At 46.3% G+C, this 24,003-nt stretch overlaps 1 protein-coding gene across 1 annotated transcript in view; it reads right to left on the bottom strand.

Annotated features, from left to right (window-relative positions):
* Positions 1 to 19,627, bottom strand: part of LOC142568094 (uncharacterized) — a 350,446-nt gene extending 330,819 nt beyond the window's left edge. Inside the window, exons 1-2 of the mRNA XM_075678185.1 lie at positions 19,325 to 19,627; positions 14,277 to 14,401 (exon numbers count right to left, since the gene is read on the bottom strand). Of these exons, the coding sequence (XP_075534300.1) occupies positions 14,277 to 14,401; positions 19,325 to 19,627 (428 nt within the window). The remainder of the gene's footprint in view (positions 1 to 14,276; positions 14,402 to 19,324) is intronic.
* Positions 19,628 to 24,003: the final 4,376 nt, after the last annotated feature.

Raw genomic sequence — 24,003 nt, 5'->3', positions numbered from 1 at the left:
ATTCTTGCCAATTCCTAGTTTCTTCTTCATCGCTTTTAGGCTTCTTCCGTTCCTGAGAGCATGTTCAATGCTGTCCATATTATACTTCCTTATGTCAGCTGTCTTACGCTTGTTGATTAACTTCGAAAGTTCTGCCAGTTCTATTCTAGCTGTAGGGTTAGAGGCTTTCATACATTGGCGTTTCTTGAACAGATCTTTCGTCTCCTGCGATAGTTTACTGGCATCCTGCTTGACGGAGTTACCACCGACTTCCATTGCACACTCCTTAATGATGCCCACAAGATTGTCGTTCATTGCTTCAACACTAAGGTCCACTTCCTGAGTTAAAGCCGAATACCTGTTCTGTAGCTTGATCTGGAATTCCTCTATTTTCCCTCTTACTGCTAACTCATTGATCGGCTTCTTATGTGCCAGTTTCTTCCGTTCCCTCCTCAGGTCTAGGCTAAGTCGAGTTCTTACCGTCCTGTGGTCACTGCAGCGTACCTTGCCGAGCACTTCTACATCTTGTATGATGCCAGGGTTCGCGCAGAGTATGAAGTCGATTTCATTTCTAGTCTCACCATTCGGGCTCCTCCACGTCCACTTTCGGCTATTCCGCTTGCGGAAAAAGGTATTCATTATCCGCATATTATTCTGTTCCGCAAACCCTACTCATAACTCTCCCCTGCTATTCCTAGTGCCTATGCCATATTCCTCCACTGCCTTGTCGCCAGCCTGCTTTTTGCCTACCTTGGCATTAAAGTCACCCATTAGTATAGTGTGTTTTGTTTTGAGTCTACCCATCGCCGATTCCACGTCTTCATAGAAGCTTTCGACTTCCTGGTCATCATAACTGGATGTAGACCTGTACAACCTTCATTTTGTACCTCTTATTAAGTTTCACAACAAGACCTGCCACCCTCTTAATGCTATAGAATTGCTGTATGGAACCAGCTATGTTCTTATTAATCAGAAATACGACTCCTAGTTCTCGTCTCTCCGCCAAGCCCCGGTAGCACAGGACGTGCTCGCTTTTTAGCACTGTATATGCTTCTTTTGGCCTCCTAGCTTCACTGAGCCCTGGTGTATCCCATTTAATGCCCTCTAATTCCTCCAATAGCGCTGCTAGACTCGCCTCACTAGATAACGTTCCAACGTTAAACGTTGCCAGGTTCATATTCAAATGGCGGCCTGTCCGGAGCCATGGATTCTTAGCACCCTCTGCTGCGCCGCAGGTCTGACCGCCGCCGTGGTCAGTTGCTTCGCAGCTGCTGGGGACTGAGGGCCGGGGTTTGATTGTTGTGTTCATATAGGTGGTTGTGGCCAAGTACTGCACCAGGGTGGCCAATCCTGCTCTGGTGAGGGAGTGCATTGCCGGTTCTGGTCACCGGGATCAGGGCACATTCCAGGCCTGTTTATACAATTTTATCAACACGCGTGATTTTTTTTCAATCCGGTGGAAAATTGCCGGCACCGGGATTCGAACCACGGACCTCTTGCACGCGAGGCGGGTGCTCTACCTCTACACCACCGCTGCACCCTAGAGCGAATATACTTTTGCACAAATGTGTACATACCGCGCCAATAAAACATATTACGTAGTCCGTTGTAGGTCTTCAAGAGACGAGCGTGTCCGCACTGAAGGTCGGCGTGGAAAGTGGCGCGTACCTCAGTGCGGAGCTGCCAGGATATTACAAGCAGCCATTTGCGGCCGTCGAAACTGTAGTTACGGCGATAGACGATTCCGTCGCGGATGGCCAAGTGCGAAGCTTGTCGGCGTAACGCTCGGGATGGTGGGCGTACAGGTGAATCAGAGATGTAATCTATCAAAGGTTAAATCCAGGAGTCCTTGCGCTGCTCCAAAGCCATGTCGACAGAAGCGAATGGGAGAAGTGGGTCGTCTAGGACAGACACACTGACAATGTCGGCGTGGACAGGCGAGCGCGAAAGAGCATCGGCATCGGCGTGCTTCTTGTCTGAGCGGTAGACAACACGGATATCGTACCCTTGGAGCCTTAGTGCCCACCGGGCTAGGCTACCGCAGAGATCCTTGAGAGACGACAACCAGCAAAGTGCGTGGTGATCGGTAACAACATCGAAGGACCGGCCGTACAGGTATGAACGAAATTTTGTGATGGCCGAGATGATCGCTAGAGATACTCTTTTTGGTGACTGAATAGTTCACTTCAGCTTTCGTGAGAGTGCGGCTCGCATAAGCAACAAAATCTTTGCAGCCGGGCTTTTGCTGGGCGATCACAGCGCCAAGACCAGCACCGCTAGCGTCCGTATGGATTTACAGAGGAGCAGTTGGATCGAAATGGCGCAGTATCGGTGGTGTTGTGAGCACCACCGTCGCGATGGCATCATTGTGTTGTGAGCGTCGTGAAGGCATCATCGCAAGTCGGGGACCACGCGGAAAAATTGGGGTCTCACCGAAGAAGCTCTGGTAGGGGTTCCATAATCAAAGCGAAATTTCGATTAAGGCGGCGGAAGTACGCGCAGAGGCCAATGAAACTGCGCAACTCTTTTAGAGACGTTCGCCTCGGGAATTATTTAACAGCACGGAGCTTAGCGGCATCAGGGAGAACGCCGTCCTTCGACAGGACATGTCCGAGAATTGTCAGCTTGCGTGCCCGAAAGTGACATTTTTTCAGATTTAGTTGGAGGTCAGCGTCACTGAGACAACGTAAAACCTGCTCCAAGCGATGAAGGTGAGTAGGAAAATCTGGTGCAAACACTACTACATCATCCAAACAACACAAGCACGTGTTTCATTTGAGACCTCGAAGAATAGTGTCCATCATCCGCGCGAAAGTCGCGGGCGCCTTGCAAAGTCCGATCACACGAAATTCGTATAAGCCATCTGGTGTGATGAAAGCAGTTTTAGGCTTATCATCTGCAGCCATAGGCACCTGCCAGTAACAAGAGCGTAGATCGAGGGAGGAAAAGAACTCTGCACCTTGTAAGTAGTCTAGGGCGTCGTCGATCCGTGGCAATGGATAAACATCCTTTCGGGTTATTTTGTTTAGGCGACGGTAAGCCACACCAAAGTGGATCGAGCCATCCTACTTTTTAACTAAAACAACTGGCAATACCCATGGGCTGTCGGACGGTTCAATGACACCACACTTTAGCATGTCCTCTACTTTCTCATCAATGACACGTCGTTCTGTCGACGATACGCGGTATGGTTGCAGCCGTAGCGGTGACTGAGAACCGGTGTCAAACCGCTGACATACAGTCGTCGTTCGGCCGAGAGAAGTGTTATGGCTGTGCGAAGCAGGGCGAAATTTCTGGAGGAGACGGAGAAGGTCATGGCGTTGCTTGGGGTTTACTGCGTTGTCGATTACGTGGCTGAAAACGCCTTCAGGCGATGTGGCAGTTACGGGACTATAGTAGGTGTTGACCTCTGACGATCCAATAGGAAGTTCCAACGTGGTAATGGTGTCGTAAGGCTCCATAGTGCGAAAGATTCACCGCGAAGCAACGTAATCGGGAATGGGAAGTGGTTGTATACAGGAAGGTGAGTCACCCCTGCTTCAAGGCCACGCAGAACACTTTGGAGTGGTGAGAGGTGGCGATGAACGAAAGCAGTGGAAGGTGAGAAGAGTACGGTAGAGTCGGAGGCAACGGAGCAGGATACAGGTGCCAGAACGGATGCGTGCGGAGGTATTTGGATGTCGTCAGTGAGGGACAACTTGGTGAAGGAAAGCGAAACGTCATCAGATATGGCATTGCCAAGCGAATAGAAGGCGACTTCTGCATGGGAGCAATCAATGACAGCTGGGTGACGGGAGAGCAAACCCCAACCTAAAATAATATCACGGGAACAGTGGCGAAGAACGAAGAACTCGACTGTGTAGAGCACTCCTTGCATTTCAAGTCTGGCGGTGCACGCAGCCACCGGCTGGACGTTCTGTGTTGTGGCCGTGCGGAGTAAAGGACCGAAGAAAGGCGTCGTGACTTTGCGTATTGGGCGGCGTAGTTTTTCGGCAGTCACAGATATGGCGGAACCTGTGTCAGTGAGGGCAAGTACAGATACACCTTGAACAGCGACATCCATAACGTTGGGCGGCGAAAGAAGATGGCCTGAGCGTTGCGGCGATGACGCAGTTCTTGCTTCAGGAACTGCGTCACTTAGTTTTCCGTGTCAGCGGTAGAGGGACGTCGACGCATCGGAGAGAGCGAGCGACGACGAGGAGAAGGAGAACGGCAGTTATAAACCGGGGGAAGGCTTGGGCGGGAAATGGTTAAATCGCGGTCTGGAGTATACGGATGGTCGTACGTGGCTATGCGTGGGTCGTCACGTGGATGAATTGGATGGCGGCGGCACAGTCGTGCAACGTGTCCGGGAATACCGCTCGAATAGCAGTCGGGCCGATTCTCCGCTGTGCGCCAGGGATTAATTACTCGATGGAGTGGAAGTCGTGGCGGCGTGGAGGTAGAAACAGTGCTAGGCATCGGAGGCGGAGCCCGGGAGGTCGGTGGTCGTGGTCGTGCGACGGCGTCGGCGTAAGTCAATGGGGCGGTGAGTTGAGGCGCCCGTTCGAAAGGAAGGACCTCGGACACTTGTTCTTCTATAACGTGTCGTAGGGTCGGACTAAGGAACGAGCTTGTCTCCGGCGGGTTGGAGATGAGGGAGAGCTGGTGAGCAACTTCTTCCCGGACGAAAGCCTTGATCTGCGAGAGGAGGGTGGAATCTTGAAAAGAAGAGGTCAAGCCGGACAACGACTCCTGATGGGAAACAGGACGACGGGTGAGGAGGCGTTGACGGCGGAGCTCGTCATAGCTTTGGCAGAGTTCAACAACTTGAGCAACAGTAGAGGGTCTCTTTGAAATGAGCATCGGAAACGCGTCCTTGTCGATACCCTTCATTTTATGCTTGATTTTATTGCCCTCAGTCATGGATGCATCGACGCGTTTACAGAGATCGATGACATCTTCGATGTAGTTGGTGAACGTCTCGCCAGGCTGCTGAGAGCGTGAGTGCAGGCGATGTTCGGCACGAAGCTTTTGAACAGCAGCGCGACCGATGACCTCGCTGAAGTTTGTCTTGAACATTGTCCAGCTTGGGACTTCACTTTCGTGCTTCCGAAACCTCAAGTGCGATATTCTGGTGAGGTAAAAAGGGACGGTGGTCAATTTCGTGTTGTCATGCCATTTGTTGTTCAGATTGACGCGTTCGTATGAGAGCCAATCATCAACGTCATGGTCGTCACTGCCGCTGAAGATGGGAGGGTCCCGCTGAGGGAGTGTGCTGGGGCATACGGAGAACTGGGGAGCAGGTGTGGTAAGCGCGTGACGCTTTCGGTGGTCATGATGGCAGGGAGAGTCCGGCTGCGCAATGCCAGCATTACAGGATACCCAGCAAACCTCCAGCAATTATGGCAAAGAAGTCCGACAAGGCTGTGGATGACACGAAGGACGCCGACAGGAAGACGCAACAGCGTAGGCTTAGCCAGTCAAGCCAGGAACAGTGTCTCGCCCGAGCCCCACTTTAGTAGCACTGGCGATACGACCGCGGAGCTCTGCAGCTCGCACTTCTTCCTTGCAATATATATATATATATATATATATATATATATATATATATATATATTATATTATTGTTATAATTATTACTAATAAGAGGTTTATTGGCGGGGTCCTTCAAGGACGCGGTGGATTCAAGGAACGGCGAAGGCAGCGTTAGGCACCGTCTCGAAAATCCACCAGCGACCAGCACCGCAAGCAGACCGTGCTGAGCGTTGGCTATGTTGCTGGACGGAAGCTCGTCTTTCTCACCATTTCCCCCGCAGGAAAAAAGCCATCCTGGCGACCTAAAGGGTTGGAGGCAGACGGTCATGGTAGGGCTTGAGGCGAGCCACGTGGACAAGGTCACGTCCACGTCGGCACATTTTGTCAGATGAATAAATTGGCTCCATGAGAAAATTATCCGAAGACGGTCGCTCCAAGCCGCAGTAATGGGCGAACTGCTTAGGGACGAGTTTCGAGGAAAGCCCGGGAGTTCGGCAAGAAGCAATATGACGTTGGTCAAGCTCGCGGCGGCACCCCACTTTGTATGGTCGGTCAGCCGTACATAGGACGTAAGCAATTCCTCCCAGTGAGTGTCATCTGCACCGCTGAAGACGTTTGGCTCACATTACTGAGGCAGCCCGTGCAGATGACGGGCTGGGGCGAAGGTTCCGGTGAGTCTGTACTGGCAGCCTTGATGTGTGAAAGCGTTCGAGTTCGGAGATCCTGGATGCGAGCGACGGGTGAATCCCAGCGACCTCCACCAATTGATAAGATGTTTATTGACAGTGTCCTTCAAGGACGCTACGAGTTCAAGGAACGGCGAGGCAGCGTGAGGCACCGTCTCAAAAAGACACCAGCGACCAGCAGCGGGAGCAGACGGTGCCGAGCGTTGGCGATGCTGCTGGACGGAGGCGGGTCCTCATCTTGCGATTATTATTATAAGGTATGAAAACACATATACACAAACAGAGAGGGAAATAGGGAAGCAGCCGGCTAGCAACTGCTGCAGAGAGCAGCAGAATGCGTGCGTACTCTTTAGGAAGGAAGGGATAGAAAATGAAGTTGAAGAAGAAGGGAAGTAAAGAATAAAGAAACAGCAAGCTGAGGGGCCCCAAAGACGAAAATAACCAAGAACATACACAGAGGAACCGAAAAACAGACGCAAGTCACACAAATTACAAAAGGATGCACAAAGACAAAGTTGGCAAGCAATACTTCGTCACTTGCAAACTATCTCACAAACGGGAAGGCAAACCAGTTTCTTGAAGAAAAGTAAGGAGCGTGCGGCGAGCCTGGTAGCGCAGAGAAACACAGCCACTCGAATGCAGGCAACGATCAAGGATATAGTGCACTGCAGGACATGTAGACTGTAATCCCTTAGTTCGCTGCGAAAGGAAAGCAGGGCACTCCACCACAAGGTATTCCAGTGTCTTGCAGAAACCGCAAGGCAGCACACGACGGACTGTCAGCACGACCTTGCCGGTATAAACGTTCAGGCACCAGGACATTGCCAACCCTTGACTTGAGCAATATAGCTCTAGCAGAACGAGGCAATCTTCGACCGCGAACACGGGGAGGAAAAGGCCATGTTGTAACATGCTGGTCTAGGTGCTCCTTGAGTAGGTTTCTCCGAAAGAACAGAGGAGCATCTTCAAGCCTACACGAAATTTTCGGACAGTCACATTCGTTGTGAGCACAGGAGGAAGACATTGCATTGGCCTCTTCGTTTCCGGCGATACTTAAGTGCGAACATACATACATACATACATACATACATACATACATACATACATACATACATACATACATACATACATACATACACACCACCTTTTTCTAAGCCCTCCCATCCCCTCTCTACCTCTACCGCGTGATCGGCTTCCCACACGTCACACACTACACTATTTTTCCACTTTGGGACTCCTAATGGTAACGCTTGAATATCTTACGGAGAATGCGCAGTGAAGACAACGTTATTTCTTCACGCTCGTTAGCGTTTGGTTGCCAAAGCGTTTCTGAAATTGTCTAATGATACATATTAAGTAATTTGGGACTGCCGATCGACGGTCGATTAATGTAAATATTTCGACTTTTTGCTACGTCATGACGGCTTGCCGGTGTAGCGCAACTGCTGGATAAACAAATAGGAAGAACAAGGCGCACACACAGCCCTAACTTTCAAGAAACATTTTATGTCCTGGAACTAACGACATTAGTTTGGCTCCGTATACGTCTTCTTCCCGTGAGTCCGTGTACAAGTTGTGCTACACCAAAACGCCATCAAGCCCCAAGGCAATATATATATATATATATATATATTATTTATTTATTTATTTATTTCAGATACCCTCATGGCCCACAGGGCATTATTGAGGGGAGTGGTACACACATTTCAATAAATTTGTACAAAAGGAGAAAACGCATATATATAAAACATATATATATACCGCAACAAATACATAATTCACAACCCGGAACATGAAGTGAGTTCAAAATTATACAATTACCAAGAAACGCTAAATCACGCACAGAAAAGTTGAAAATTTCAAAACGCCACCATTAGCACAAACATGAACACAGCAAATCTCGGGGGAAAATACAGAAGGATGCGCATGATAACGAGAAAAATGGAAATTGAACCAAAGCTATGCCAAGCAATAATGTGTTGATAATTTCTTCTTAAATTCATCAAAATCTTTCGAAAGTGCAATATCCCATGGTAGCTGATTCCAGTCCAACGATGTTTTTGGAATGAAAGAATTCCTGCAGGTGTTGTACGGCACTGTGAAACACCAACTTTGCATGGATGATCTAAGCGGGATGAAACATACGTTGGCGGCGTGAGTAATGCATCTTTATGGGTGGAATTCATGTGGTAAATTTTAAAAACAGACACAGGCGTGATATTTTTCTGTGCGTTGAGAGAGGGGTTAGTGACAATGTGTTTTTCATTTCTGTGACGCTGGACAAACGATCATAGTTACGAAAGATGAAACGGGCTGCTCTGTTCTGTACGGCTTCGAGGGCGTCGATAAGAGAATTAGTGAAAGGGTCCCATACTGAGTTAACATATTCTAATTTGGAGCGGACAAGCGATTTGTACAGAAGAAGTTTAACAGGTGTCGGGGCTAAGGAAAAATTCCGTTTCAGATATCCAAGCATGCGGTTAGCGGACGCGATGATAGAAATGATATGTGCCTTCCAAGCTAGGTTTGACGTTATAATGACGCCGAGGTATTTGTAAGATGTTACCGGTGTTAGCAGGGAAGAACAAATAGTGTAGGGAGCGGGGAACGGATTGACGCAAAGCGAAAAACGCATTACCTTGCATTTAGTATCTTTACGTGTCATCTTACATTGTGAACACCAGTTAGATATAGTAGCTAAGTCTTCCTGGAGTAGTACACTGTCATTAGTATTTTTTATTTCCCGCTAAACCACACAGTCATCCGCAAAAAGTCGCGCTGTGGATGTTACGTTGTTAGGCAAGTCATTAATATATACCAGAAAGAGCATGGGACCGATAACAGAACTTTGTGGGACGCCTGAGGTCACAGATACTGGTGATGAGTTAATGCCGTTAGCGTGCACGTACTGGAACCTGTTAGACAAAAAGCATTCAATCCATCGTAGTACATTTTGGTCGATGTTAAGTTTACTTAGTTTGTGAAGAAGCAAGCTGTGAGAGACTTTGTCGAATGCTTTGGAAAAATATAAATTGATGCAGTCAACCTCACTGCCCCGATCAAGTATGAAGTTAATATCATTTGTAAAATTTGTTAGCTGTGTTTCACAAGAAAAGTGTATGCTGTGCATACACTAAAGCCATGCTGTGCATGAGTAAAAAAGGATGATGACTCAAGAAAGTTTGCTAGGGATGACAAGATGACATGTTCCATTATCTTGCAAGGAATGCTGGTTAGTGATACTGGCCGATAGTTGAGTGATAGGTGCTTGTCGCCTGATTTATGGAGTGGAACCACCCTAGCAAATTTCCAGTCTTCTGGGAGGTCACAAGTTTGAAGGGATTGATGGAAGAGTATGATGGAAGAATATACTTTAGTGTTTTTCAGGATTTCAGTCCTGATATTATCGGGACCACATGAAGAGGATAACTTTAAACGATCTATGATACTTAGAATGCCTTCAAAGTTAAAACGAATGGGATCCACAGGAAATATGATATCGGGAGTATAGTCTGGTGGTGATGCGCTAAAAGGGACAGAAAATGCAATAGCAAAAGTCTCGTTAAGTACATTAGCACTATCACTGTTAGGGATGGGATTTGATTGAGAATCCAGGAGAGAGATTGATGGCTGATCTGACCCATTAACAACGTTCCAGAATTTTTTAGTATCAGTTAAAAGAAATGATGGCAATGTGACATTAAAGAAATGTTGTTTAGCATCTTTTAACGATTTATTATAAGTGCCAACTGCGGCTCTTAGAGCTGGCCAATGCTCCGATCTTCCGGACGACCTCGCCCTGACATATAACCGCCTTTTTTCTGTTCCCGAGGCTCTTAAGGAACGAGTGAACCATGGGGACCTGCGATTAGTCGTGATGATTTTACGAGGGACGTGCAATTCGATTAATTCATGCCGTCTTTGCATGCACCAGTTGTCGTTAACAGGTCGTTCAGGAAATGCCAGGACGAAATCGTCGAGAAAAAACCGGAGGCCATCATTAATTGAAGAAAAATTTGCTTTAGCATAATTGAAAATGGTTTTCATTTTATTCGACGGTAAATTCAACATGATGTGCAGTAAACAATGATCACTTAAACCTGGCAAGTATTTTACCTCGGAAACAAAATCTGGGGCGCTCGTTAGCAAAAGGTCTAATGCGTTAGAACTGGTAGCTGTCGTCCTTGTCGGCTGAGTAACCATTTGTGTTAGCGAGAAGAAGGAGCAGAGGGCTGAAAAACTTGCCGACTCGGAAGATCCGTCACCGTCCACTGCAGGGCTAGACTAGTTAATGTTCGGGAAGTTGAAATCACCGAAAATAAAAATAGGACGACCAGGAAACATTGTTTGAATTATGTTCAGAATATCATGAAGGTCGTTAGAAAAGCCGACGGGCGTAGATGGTGTGCGGTAGCATGCACAAAATAATAGAGCTTTATGGTAAATTGTTACCTGTACACATTTGAACTCCAGTGTAGTATGAACACTAACTTCAAAGCATTCTAGATTGTCGGACACAGCGATTAATACACCACCGCCGCGACCAAAGGAACGGTCACAGCGAAATACACTGTAACACTTTTCCGTTGAAAAGATTTCATTATTATGTACAGTTTCATTGAGCCAAGTTTCTGTTAGTACAATGATATCAGCTGCTGTAGTATCGGCCGTGCAAGATAAACTATCACGTTTGCCAATGACACTGCGTATATTAGTAAAAAGAACTGAGACGTTATGTGGTGCCTGCGCAGGTCGGTTGCTCATGTTCGTTGAGCTATCTGGGAGACAAAGGACCAGGGTTAGTTACAACACGTTTTTTCATCTTTTTCTTGAACGCTATCAGTTATAGGGCAGTAGGTACAGCATTTTTTCTTCAGAATAAGCTTGTTAAAACGAAGACTAAACGGTTCACCAGGCTCAGTTTGCTTTGCGAAATCAGCAAGCTTTTTCCGTGCATGCCTGGTGTGCATCCGGAGCAAAATCTTCTCTAATCAAAAAATCGGACTCTTTTAGCTTGCTTTTTGCCCCCATGACCTGTTCTTTAGTTTTGTAGTGCGTGAATTTCACAATTATTAGTCGCTTTTTCCCCGTTGCAGCCTTACCGATCCTGTACGCGCGTTCAATATCCAGTTCGGCTAAGGTTAAGGACATGTTCTTTTGAACAATACCTCTAATTTTTTCCTCGGATTCTGCCCATGTTTCATTGGGTCCCTCTGGAACATTATAAAACACAATATTGTTTCTGCGAGACCTATCTTCAAGGTCATTTAAACGGATCTTCAGTATCTCATATTGAGCTAGTGCTCTTTCAGCATTTTCTCTCACTGTGGTCATGTCCTCCCGAACTGCGTCGAGCAATTGCAATTTATTTTCAACAGCGTTAAGGCGGGCGGAGATTTCTGTAATGTTTTTACTCAGATCCTTCTTATTTGCTGTAAGGCTTTGCAGGGAATCAATTATGCGCGCCTGTCCTTGTTCTATGTTGGCGGAACGGTCTCGTAGATCATGAAGCAGCATTAAAACTGGACTGTCATCACCTGAAGCTTTCGCGGATTTATTAGAATTCGGCCCGGGATTCAGCTCGACATCCCCGGACAGCAACATTTTCATCACGAAGAAACACTCATGCACATGGTTCAAAAGCAGCTGTGGGCATGGGAACACGACAAGGAACGCGTTATCTCAGCGTTTAGAAGATGTGTAACAAACCTGAAACAGGCAGAAGCGGAAGATATTTGTCAGCCGCATTGTAACGTTGTTCCCATGCCCACTGAACTGCTGCGGACGGTGCCAGTAGTTTAAGTAGAGCGGGGGCGTTGATGTCGATGGTGATGCAGTAGACCATCCAGGGAGAGTCAGAGGAACTCGATTTCTAACTCTAAGCAATAGCAAAGCCACTGGTGCGGACAATATCCAAATGAAACCAGTAAAATATGTAATTGACATACTAGCACCCTGCCTTACCTACATCTTTAATATGTGTTTATCTACGGGATCTTTTCCTCGAAACATGCAGACAGCAAAAGTAACAGTTGTATATAAAAAGGGTAATAGAAATGACATGTCCAACTACCGACCCATATCAGTTCTGCCTGTATTTTCCAAAGGTTTGGAGAAAATAATTCTGAAACGCCTTGCCTCCTTCACTGACCGCTTCAACTTGATCAGTTCTGCACAGTATGGTTTTCGGAGAAACAAGTCTACAGAGCTCGCACTACTGGCCCAAAAGGAATTCATTCTAGGAAATTTCGGGTACAGAAATGTGGTACTTGGGCTTTTTTTAGACTTTTCAAAAGCCTTCGACCTCATTAATCATGATATTCTGCTTCAAAAAGTAGACCACTGTGGCATAAGAGGTATCGCGCACAAATTAATCAAGTCGTACTTACCATACCGTACTCAATTTGTAGTCATTGAAGGAAAACATTTCTCAATAAAACCTATGAAAACAGGTGTCCCTCAGGGAAGCATCCTGGGACCATTTCTGTTCATACTTTATATTAATGAGGTTGTCCACAGTGATGAAACAGCCCATTATATAATCTATGCTGACGATACGAGTTTATTGTTTTCAGGCAAGTCATGTGCCGATTTGGGCAGTCGAGTGAATAGCGCACTGTCTGAAATTAATGCATGGGCTCAAGTGAACTCCCTAAAACTAAACATTAATAAAACGAAGGCTGTTCTATTTCACCCTCACCACACATATGTCCAGTTACCCACCATTTCGTTAAATAACTCTAAAATTGAAGTGGTAAAAAGCTTCAAATCACTGGGCGTGTATGTTTCACAAAACATGACATGAGATGATCACGTGAACTACATTTTAATAAACTATCTAGGACAACCGGCATTATGCGCCGTCACTGTTACTATTTTCCTACCTCTGTTAACATACTCATATACAACTCTTTATTTTCTTCTCTATTGAATTACGCGTTTCTTGTATGGTCAACAACAACAGCTTCAAACATTAGCAAACTTTCTGTTTTGCAAAAAAGTGCTCTACGACTAGCCTGTAAATTCCCATATCGCTACCACAGTGCAGAATTGTTTAAGAAGCACCACATTATTCAGGTTCCCTCAATGTATGATTACAAGCTATGCCGTTTATATGAACTCGGTTTGCTGAAAAATAATGCCATGACAAACCTAGCAAGGCTAGAGAAAAATTTCCTTGCTTATAATGTGCGCCATCCTGAAGTGTGGTACGTCGCCAAATGTAGGACCAATTACGGAAATCAAATGTTAAAATTTCAATTGCCTACACTTCTAAACCACATAATAAAAGAAAAGAAGATTTACATATCTAGTACATCACCAAAACGACTGCGTTTAATGTTTGCATAAAGATGTGACACGATGATTTTCTATTTGACTACTGTATAATCCCCTTTACAGTGACGTTTTATAACTCCTGTAAGTGTTTTCCTCTTAGTAGGTTGTACTCCATTAGCCGCACGCTTTTATGCTTGCCCGTGTGATAGGGGTCAGGGCTCCTCAAGCTGTTTTTACAGCTTTTACCTGTCCTCCTCGTAACATTTTCTTGTTGCCCAATAAACTCAATTCAATTCAATTCAATTCAACTGGCACTGGCGTGGCAACTCGTGGGTCGGCGGAGGATGCGTCACTTGGCGCTGGGTTTTCAGTGTGCAACACGTGTGGCAAAGCGTCATTGCACCACCGATAAGGCGCCGCAGCGGTGCTTGGGCTGGATGCCGTATCTTGGGTATTTATGTGTCCTAGTACTCCCACTCCCAGGGTTCTACTAGGACACATAAATACCCAAGAAAGTGGATGGGGAAACAGCACCTTGGTAGCTCAATTGGTAGGGCATCGTACGCGAAATGCGAAGGTAGTGGGTTCGGTTCCCACCTGTGGCAAGTTGTTTTTTCATCCACTTTCCTTTACATTATTTTTATCGTTTTTTTATTTCATTTATTAAGCACAAGCGATTTCCCCATGTTGTCCTTGGTGTCAGTGTTTGGTGGCTTCTAATGATGTGACTAAATAAAATCTGGCCCCTCTGCTAACCCCCTTTCTCCTCGTTTATATATGTATATATATATATGCGCATGGGAGGCGCCCTCTCACGTCTGCAGCATCGACTGCGGTCCACTCCAGGTGACGTTGCCGTCGTCCGAGTTGCACAGGCAGTTGCTCGCGATGAGCGGCACGAACGTGGCCATACCGGTCTCGCGGGCAGGGCTGCGGTACACCTGCGAACAGCGTGGTCGGTGGGAGAGAGAGAAACAGAGGCTGTTTATTTAAATGGATCACGGAGAGTTATGCCTTTGGCGCGTCCGGCATGCTACTCCACATTGTCACGATGAAAAGTAAAATGATGTGCACCATACACGTATAGCGCACGTCACAGGTACGCAAAAAGCACAAAATAGACCACCGAACACATACATGGCTAAGGTGTCTGATTTAGATCAGTGTCTCTAGGGAACTCGAAGGTGTTGGAGAGAGCCGGGTGGAAACAGGCGTCGCGGAGGCAGCGTTTCGCTGCCAAACATATGCCGTTGTTTGCCATCGATACCCTCGTATGCGCTCCACAAGAGGGCGAACCGAGAGAAAGAATTTTCGCGCGTCCCAGTCATATAAAGCCAATAGACAATGACTGCAAGGAAACGGAGATTAAATTACTTGCTTCTTTACTTGAAACGTACAAATCATTAAGTGGAAGAAAAAAAAGACTAATTGCCGCAGGTGAACACCGAACCAATAAGTTAGCATTACGAGTGCAGTGTTCTTTTGTCACTTATACATTTCAATTAAAAAGAAACATCAGTTTATTCATTGCCTTCCTTGGTTTGTTTGTCTGTTGGCTTCATTTTATTGTGACCTATTTTCCGTGTACATACTGCAACACACTCGGTAATATTTTACCAATACTACTGTTCGCAGCCATCCCCTGCTAAATTGTGTGTATAAAGGCTCGGATGTGGTTCCTCTGTAGCCTCCGTAGCGGTTGACCGAATCTGATTTCTTTTTGCGGTCACCGCCCGGACTCGAACGGGGTTCGCCTTCCGACGCTCGTCTGCCAAGCAAAGTGACTTTACGCTAACACGATGAGGCCTATAAGTTAACTCAAAGTTAAAGGCAGATAAAAGGAAAATATTAGGACCGTCTATATGTAAATATTTAGCTTATGTAATAATGACTTCGTTAATCGTAGCGAGAACGGAGCTTTTTGTCAGTGAGAAAAAGGCTAAAATTAAAAGTAGGAATGGCGCCACCTGCTTGAACTGCATGACCTCTCACATGACAGAAGTTGTAGCTGATTCACAGAGAGTGGCAGAGAGGAGGTGACGAGGAGATTACATCCACTTGTACCGTCTGCGCGGGTGGTTGATATCTAGAAGTAGCATCAGAACCTGAGACGGCAATTTTCTACGCAACAGTGATTTATTGGCACACAGGAAGCGATGATGGGCTTCTAGACGAATATGCCTTCGCCATAGCCTCGAACTGACATTTTCCTTTAGTGCCCCCTTAATATTCGGACGATGGGGTTACACGTCTCTATGAACGCCGTGAAGGAGTGCTCCAGTTTATTTTGGCCACATGGGCTTCTTTAGCTGCACGCAAAAGGACTTTACCAGACTGCTTTTTTTCGCCGTCCGCCGTCATCAAATGCACGGCCTCCGGCGCCGACAGTCGAAGCCTCGACCTCATGCTCAGCAGCGAGATGTCAGGGCGCATAAACTGATCACAGCCGCGGGTGTTGGACCCAACTCGACCCCCTCGTCGGCCATTGTGTGCACGAAAACACAGTATTGTGCCGATTGTGACAATGAGGTGCACGTTGCTTCGGATTCTAGGTCGTTCACGAGCAAGCATTTTGAATTTCAATCCAATTACAATTCAATTTTATTTTCCTTTGAGAGGTAGCTTTCGTGACTGAAAACCACCTTTCGCAGCTTGACTCGGTCCAAAAACCCGTTTTTAGGGTATACCAGTTGACGTTAGCCAAGCTGTTCAACGAAAAAAAGATATAGCAAATAGTGCAAGATGCGATTTTAAGTTCTACGGTGTTCAGCTGTCAGGCCTTTGAAGAACGAACACCGTAGGTCTGATAACTGTATCTCACATCCGTGTTCTTATTCTTTTGTTTTTTGCGAAGCAGCTTGACTAACGTCAACTGGATCACACGGTACATAGAAACACGACGTTCTCGGGCAAAACAAAAATGATGCCGTAAATACCGAATAAAAATCGTAAAGCGATAAATTCTTCAACATAATTTTGCTGCGTCCAAGGGTGAAAAAGAGACGCGGCGAACGGAAGGGGATGAAGAGAAAGACGGGGACTGGACTGCGTTCATTTGAACCATCATAATATACACAGAGTCTGTGGTTACACATTCTTGAGCATAGCATCCATGATGCGCATGCAAACTACGGCAGAACTCATCTCACGATGGCTGTCGACAGTAATGCGATTAGCACTCGTCTATGTAGTAACACACCGTATTAATGAAGCAATGCTTATTTTATAATCTGCAGTGGTCACTCTGAGATTTCCGTCGTTTCGCCCACATGTGGCATACTCTGACATTGTCTGCCCCCCTTTGCTATGGCACTCGATTGCCAAGGTTGCCGATGAGGATGGCTGGATCACGACGACGCCTGCGCAGGATCCACTCCTCCGGCGGCGGCCCGTGCCCCGCATTTTCGTCGCTCTTTGCGCTCATTGGACCGATGTCGACTACACTGCATTAGAAATCTTACTTTCTGCGCTATACAATGACGTCTACCATTATCGCCTAGCCTGAAGAGTTACCTGACGGCAATCAAAAAAGTGTGAGCAGAAAACGGTGTTCTTGCCGTTTTTACAAAACTGTCCAACATAACAAAACAAAGCTTGCTGTGACGTTAAGTGAAATATTATACAAGGCTTCTATGAAGAGATGTTCCGTGTAATGCAATTATAAATGGCGAATAAAAATTAGCAATGGCGAAAAGGGGCGAATAACCGGTGGTGCCGTGGCGCGACGAATTATAGACGAAGGTCACGTAAGGCAACGCCAGGTCCCAGTTACGGTGGTCAGATGAAGCGTACTTTGAGAGATGTCCGTGAGGGTGCGATTTAGGCGCTCGGTGAGGCCATTTGCTTGGGGATGGTAGGAAGTGGTCAACTTGTGTTGCAGTGAGGAGGAGCGCAAAAGATCGTCAATTATGCGGGACAAGAATGCGCGGCCTAGATCTGTGAGCAACTGGCGAGGAGCGCCGTGGCGTAGAATGACATCGTGAAGTAAAAAATTGGCATCGTTAGTAGCAGTGCTCTTGGGGAGCGCGCGAGTGATTGTATACCTGGTTGCATAACATATAGCAGTGGCGACCCACTTGTTACCGGATTTTGACTCAGGAAAATTATCGAGAGGGTCTAAATCAACACGGAAGAATGGGTTGGTCGGGATGGAGAGCGGATGAACAATCCAGCAGGGAGCGCGGCAGCTCGTTTGCGGCGTTGGCATTTCTCGCAGGTGCCACGTTACGTAGGACAGACCAGGTGAGACCGCGCCAAAAAATGTGCCGCTGTACGCGAAGGTCACCAGCAGTCGGTTCGTCGCAGAGCTCATGTAGGACCGTGGAACGAAGATGCTTAGGTACAACGAGAAGCAGCTCGGGGCATCTGGCTGTACGTTACGACGGTACAGTGTGCTCTTCAAGAGGACGAACATGCGCAGTGACGCGCTGTTAGGTGTCGATTCCAAACGGTCAATGAGCGATCGCAAGGAAGCATCACGACGTTGTTCGCTACCAATCTGGAGAAACTTAGACATATACATGCTACAGGGGCTAGGCTCAACGTCTGGTTGGCCAACAGGGTAACGCGACAAGCAGTCTGTGTAAGGATGAAGGTGGCCAGACTTGTAGGCAACTGATTAAAACTACTCCTAAAGGCGCAGCGCCCAACGACAGAGTCGTCCAGTAGGGTCCTTCAGTGAAGCCAACAGAGAGCGTGATGGTCAGTGACAACACGGAAAGGTTGGCCATATAAGGACGGAATTTGGAAACCACCCTGACAAGGCCAAGGCACTCTCATTCTGTAATAGAGTAGTCGCGTTCAGATAGCGAAAAGACACGACTGCCTTATGCAATAACACGATCAATGCCTCGTTGGTCGGCAAGCATTTTGGCCACTTGTTTGTGAATCACTTCGCGCTCTGATGCAGACACACGGTAAGGCCGACGGAAAATGGGCAAAATATTACCAGTGTTGATATGCTGGGTGACAATCTTAGTCTAGCCCAGGAGTCGATCACGGTTGTCCAAAATGTCGGTATGTGAGGCCAAAACCCAGCAGAGAGTGTCGGTCTGGTCAGGCGAAAGGCCTGATTCAATAATTCTTCGAAAAATCGTGTCGTCAGAATCTGTTTACCGGAAAATTTCAACTTAATCAATATCAGTTATTGCGACAACCTTCACGTCCTTGCCTGTTACAGTGTTGACTTGGGCACACGACATCTTGTGGGGCCACACTTGAGGGATCAGACTATAATTTAGGAGGGGAAGGACACACAGCTACCTCCTATTGTGGTGATTGCATGGGGCACAGTAATATTACGCGTCAGCCGTTAGTGACTAATCGGAGTGATATACCCGCTGTCTGCAACGAGAGGGGTCTGTGAGAAAGACACGTACGTGACAGCTCGAGGCGGTAGGCGAACAAAAGCTGTGGGGCTTAAGTGGCTGACGGGCGTGCCACAAGCATCTGATAGAAGAGGAAGATCGACGCAGAGTGTATCAGAAGAACAATAAGTTAAGGTCGAGTGGGCCGAAAGAAAGTAAAGGCCAAATATAAAGTCACGTGGGCAGCGAGCAAGGACGGCAAAAAGAACAAGAGTTCGACGACCGTCAATGCTGACACGGGCAAAGCACATTCTTTTACTTGAACAGCACCACCATCGGCCACACGTATTGTCTGTGTTGCACACAGTGTCATAATCTCCTGCAGGCGGCGGCGTAAATAGGCGCTCATAGCAGGTGTGCGCCAGTATCAATGAGGGCGGTTACAGGAACAGTTTAGATTATTACTTCTAGGAGGCTATGGCGAGTCGGTAGCACCAGTAGACGATTCAGAGGGAACAATGACATTGCAGTTTCACCTCTATAAGCTGCCCGATCTACTTTTTCGGCTGCGAGCGTCCAGAGAAGCTCGGCGAGGAAGAGTGGCGAGGCTGGCGGTGAGTGTGATCGGCGGCGTTGCGGTGACGGGGAGAAGCGGCCAACAGCAGAAGTGGCGTCAGAGGCGCACGGGAGGTCGAGGAATAGCAAGTAGAGGAAGCAGCAGCAGCTGAACGGCTCGAAGGGGTAGGGAGCATGGAGGTCGTCTGGCGAGGTGTGCAGGTCCAACAGCGAAGGCAATAACGAGCAATGTGCCCGGTCTGAGGCCAGACGAAGCATATAGGCTGATCGCCGGGCGTTGTCCATTGCGTAGGATTGCGGAAGGGCAAAGGAAAGGTGTAGGATCGTCGAGTGGTGCACGTGAAACAAGGCTGAGGATCAGGACGAGTCAGTGGGCACGTTGATGGAAGGCCGAGTTTTGCAAACTCCTGCCTGGTTACAGCCTCGATGAGGGACACCAATTGGCGGAGACGGGCCACTGGCGGGCGTTCTAAATGCGCGACGTTGAAAAGTTGCATGAAAGGCAGCTTCAATTTCGCGACAAACAATGCACGTGCTTCATACGATGAAGTTGCGGTTGTATTGGGCAACTGTGTGAATAGCATACACAGTGGCTCTTTGCATGTTCCCAGCATGAAAATTTTTTAGCTACTATTGGAAACATTGTTTCTGTACTCCTCCGATGTTTGTGATCTGCATAGATTTCTGCCACCAAACCTCCAATCGCCTGTTACTAATCTCTATTGCGGACATGTTTACTTCCCCCTGCTATCCCTGAATCTAAGGCTTCAAGGAGGTCAGAGGAGCATAAAGCGACAGCTTGGTATATATTTTTACGAAACCAACACAATTCAGCACAGTCGGCACTCTTTGATGATTGTGTCGACGGTATCAATGTTTCTATAAACGAGCAGGTTAAAAGCATCGTCGGCAATACCTTTCAACACATGAGAAGCATTCTCCGACTCAGGCGCGTCGACCTGGCGGCAAAGAGCGATAACGCCCTGAATATAAGCGACGTATGACTCGGTAGATGTCTGTGCACGAGTCGACAGCCCCTTCCACAAGGAAGCTGCCGACAAATGCTGTCACCGAAATGGTCGCGGATCTCTTTGAGAGAGTCCCAGCTTGTAATGTCCGCATCGTGCGTCTCGAACCACACCCGTAGTGGGCCATCGATGTCAAAAAGTACGTTGGCGAGTATAAGGCTCGAATGCCACCTCTAGCTGGCGCTGATCTGTTCGTAAAGGTGAGTGAGTGAGTGAATGAGTTTATTTCTCCTGTTTACAACAGAAAGGAAGCAGAAGCTAAAGGCCATGTGGCTTGACAGAGGCTTCTGCTCCCACAATTCGGCACGCAGGCCGTACGCAGCAACATGTATCATACATACGTACTGAAATCAACTGGAGAGTCGCGAGACAGAATATTATTTTCGTGAAGCGAAACATGTATACAAGAAGTATGAGAAACCAACAGGATACTCAAAGTACGATGCATTTTGTTTCAGACCGACCACAACCAGAAAACAAAAGAAAGAAAAGACTGACAATTTATACTGTGGTTCTAATCAGACAAACTCAATATTGTTCAGAATGAGAAAATTTTTGAATGATTTATTTGAATATTCTATAATTTCATCTTCAAAATCACGTAAGCGATTTAGTAGTGAAGGTGCCTGGTAACTGACTAGTTGTTTTCCGTAAATGGTTCTTATTTTTGGTGTTCTCATGTTATGTTGTCGAAGGCTGTAATGCGGATTGGTGGGTACATTCAAGATGTACTGTGATTTGTTTTGTTTAATCTATTGCAGGAACTTGTAGTAATACACCTGGTTTGCCTTAAACATAGAATGTTTCATAAAGAATGGTGCGGTTCTCAAGTTTTGTACAGGGCCCTCGCATGCGCGTAAGACTTTCTTGTAGCACTATCAATTTGTTATAATTTTTTTGCGAAGTAGTGCCCCAAATAATTATGCAGTAGGTTAATTTAGAATAAAAGAGTGCGTAGCATAATGAACTTTTTAACCGTGGAGGAACCAGAGTACTCAGTCTGTATAAGCAACCAACAGTTCTGCTTAGTTCGATAGCAAGTTTGTGGATGTGCATGTTCCAGGCCGAATCCTCTTGGAACCACACACCCAGAAATTTTTGACATTTTACCTGCTCTATCAGCCCATCTTCAAAAAGAATAGCCGCATTGCAGTTACGTGGTTTATTAGCACGAGCAAATATCATATATTTTGTTTTCGAGGAATTCATTTGTAGCTTATTATGTTCTAACCAGCAAGAGAGTTGCTTCAGGTAATTGTTAACTTTAATTTCGAGCTCTGTTATAGTAGCAGCGTTAAAGAATATGTTAGTATCATCTGCATACATAACTAATTCAGGAGACTCGGGGATGTCACACAGATCATTATTATATACTATAAACAGAAGAGGTCCAAGTATTGATCCTAGTAGAACACCCGTTACGATTTCCGCGTGAGATGAAACATCATTATTTATACTGAGATATTGATAGCGATTGGTTAAGTAATGTCGTAAAAGTTCCAATACGATACCTCGTACACCGCACTGTTCTAATTTGCTTATAATTAAGCTGTGGCCTACAGAATCAAAGGCTTTCTTTAAGTCTACAAATAAACCTAATGTGTACATTCTATTTTCAATATTTGTTATTATCTTATGTTTGATATTAAGAAGAGCTGCTTCAGAAAATTTATTGTTTTTGAAATCCATACTGCATGCCACTAATTACTTACTTACTTACTTACTTAACATACTTACTGAAAAATTTTTGTAGTCTAACATTCAGGGCACTCTCGAACACCTTTGATAGAACAGGTAAGACAGATATCGGCTGGAAATTTGTGATTAAATGTTTATCACCTCCTTTGTAAACAGGGCATACACGTGCTATTTTTAGAGAATCAGAAAATATACTGCTTTCAAACATTCTGTTTATGATGTGAACGATGACAGGTGCAATTAAATCGGCAATATATTTCATTGGTACTGGTTTCACATCATCATACCCAGCAGAGACGTTGTTTTTTACTTTAAACAGCAGCTGCACAACTTCAGCAGGTGTAACAGTTGTAAGTATCAGTGAGATAGAAAGACTGAATTTATTCACTATAGATGTGGCCGTGGGTTCCCCCCTGTCGGCACACTGGGTACTGGAGACGAAATATTCATTGAGAGCAGCTGCTGCTTCTCTGCCTGTCAACCCGCCAGTGGCTGTCTGTATGTTTATCTCCGTGTTCTGTCTTTTCGTAGATGTTAAGTCTTTAACTTCATTCCAAACTTTGCTAGGGTAATTTTTTATTTTAGCAAATAACCGTTCATAGTACTTAATTCTTGCTTCCTTTAATTCCCTGTTGACCTTATTTCTGTATCTTTTGTAATCAGTCAACAATTGAACATTCCTGCATTTCAAGAACAAGTTATACATTTTTTTTTCTTGTTATCATTTTTAGAAAAGCCGTATTTATCCAGGGTTTTCGTATTTTCTTGCTCCTCTGATTGCACAATTCCAACGGAAACGCTAGGTCGTAGCACGTAATCATTTTATGAAAGAACAATTCGTAAGCTGCATTTGGATCTTGTTTTTCAAATACCGATGACCAATCTGTTGATAGGTTCAGAGCACGAAAATTTTCTAATGCACTTGCGTGAAAACTGCGAAGCTGTGCTTTTTCTCCTCCTTCCCCTGAGCGCGTAAGGAATGAAACAAAATACAGGCAGATGATCACTTATATCAGCGGATAGCAGTCGCGCAAGGCAGTCAGTTGGGTGAACATTGGTTATGCATATATATATCAAGCAAGGTAGCCGTTTGCGCCGTTAGCCACGTGGGTTCCGAGATTACGTTTGTGCACATGAACGAATTGATGAGACAAGGGGCGCTATAACGTAAAACTATTCCAAACTATTCTATTCCATTTGTGCTATCAGCCCTCCGCGATTGGTAGAGTGAGTGAGTGAGTGAAAAACTTTATCAGCTCTAGATTCGCTGGTCTTCTGCGGTCTTCAGATGGAATCGTCCATCTTCTAGCACAACGGTCGGTTGCCCTTAGTCCAGGGCTCCGCTGGATGCTGCTGCCAGTTGTGCTCGCCGAATCAGACCTTATTGGTCGACCTGGCGATCGCTGGAGAGCACTCCCTCCCATTGCTCCGCACTCGCGTTTGGTATAACGGGTACCACGTCTATCTTCTGGCATGCCCACGTTATGTGATACAGCGTGGGTGTTTCGTGGCACCAGGGGCATTTGTCATTGTATGGTGTGGGATAAATTTTGCTGAGTACGTTTAGGTTCGGGTACGAGCCCGTTTGTAGCTGCCTCCACGCGACAGAGTCCTCTCTGCTAAGGGAGTTGTGCGGTGGTGGATACCGCTTTCTGCAGCCCTTGTAGTAATTTAGTACCGCCGAATAGTCTTGGGGTACAGGTTCGGTCTCCTCGAGGTCGCCTACGTTGGATGCTCGGTAATAAGTGTACCCTCGAGCTATCCTGTCCGCGTCTTAAAACTTTTTTGAACCGCCCCCACTTCACTTGTCTGTCACGCGACGTCACGAAAACCGCGATACCTCCCTATCTGATATGATGTCTACACGCTGATTATGCATAATTTGACCGAAAAAAGAAAAACAGTTATTTCTGATTCGACACCTTTTCGCCATTA

This window comes from Dermacentor variabilis, unplaced genomic scaffold, assembly GCF_050947875.1.
Source record: "Dermacentor variabilis isolate Ectoservices unplaced genomic scaffold, ASM5094787v1 scaffold_16, whole genome shotgun sequence".
Lineage (NCBI taxonomy): Eukaryota > Metazoa > Arthropoda > Arachnida > Ixodida > Ixodidae > Dermacentor > Dermacentor variabilis.
The sequence above is the reverse complement of the archived record's forward strand: the minus strand, read 5'-3'. Positions and strand labels throughout refer to the sequence as shown.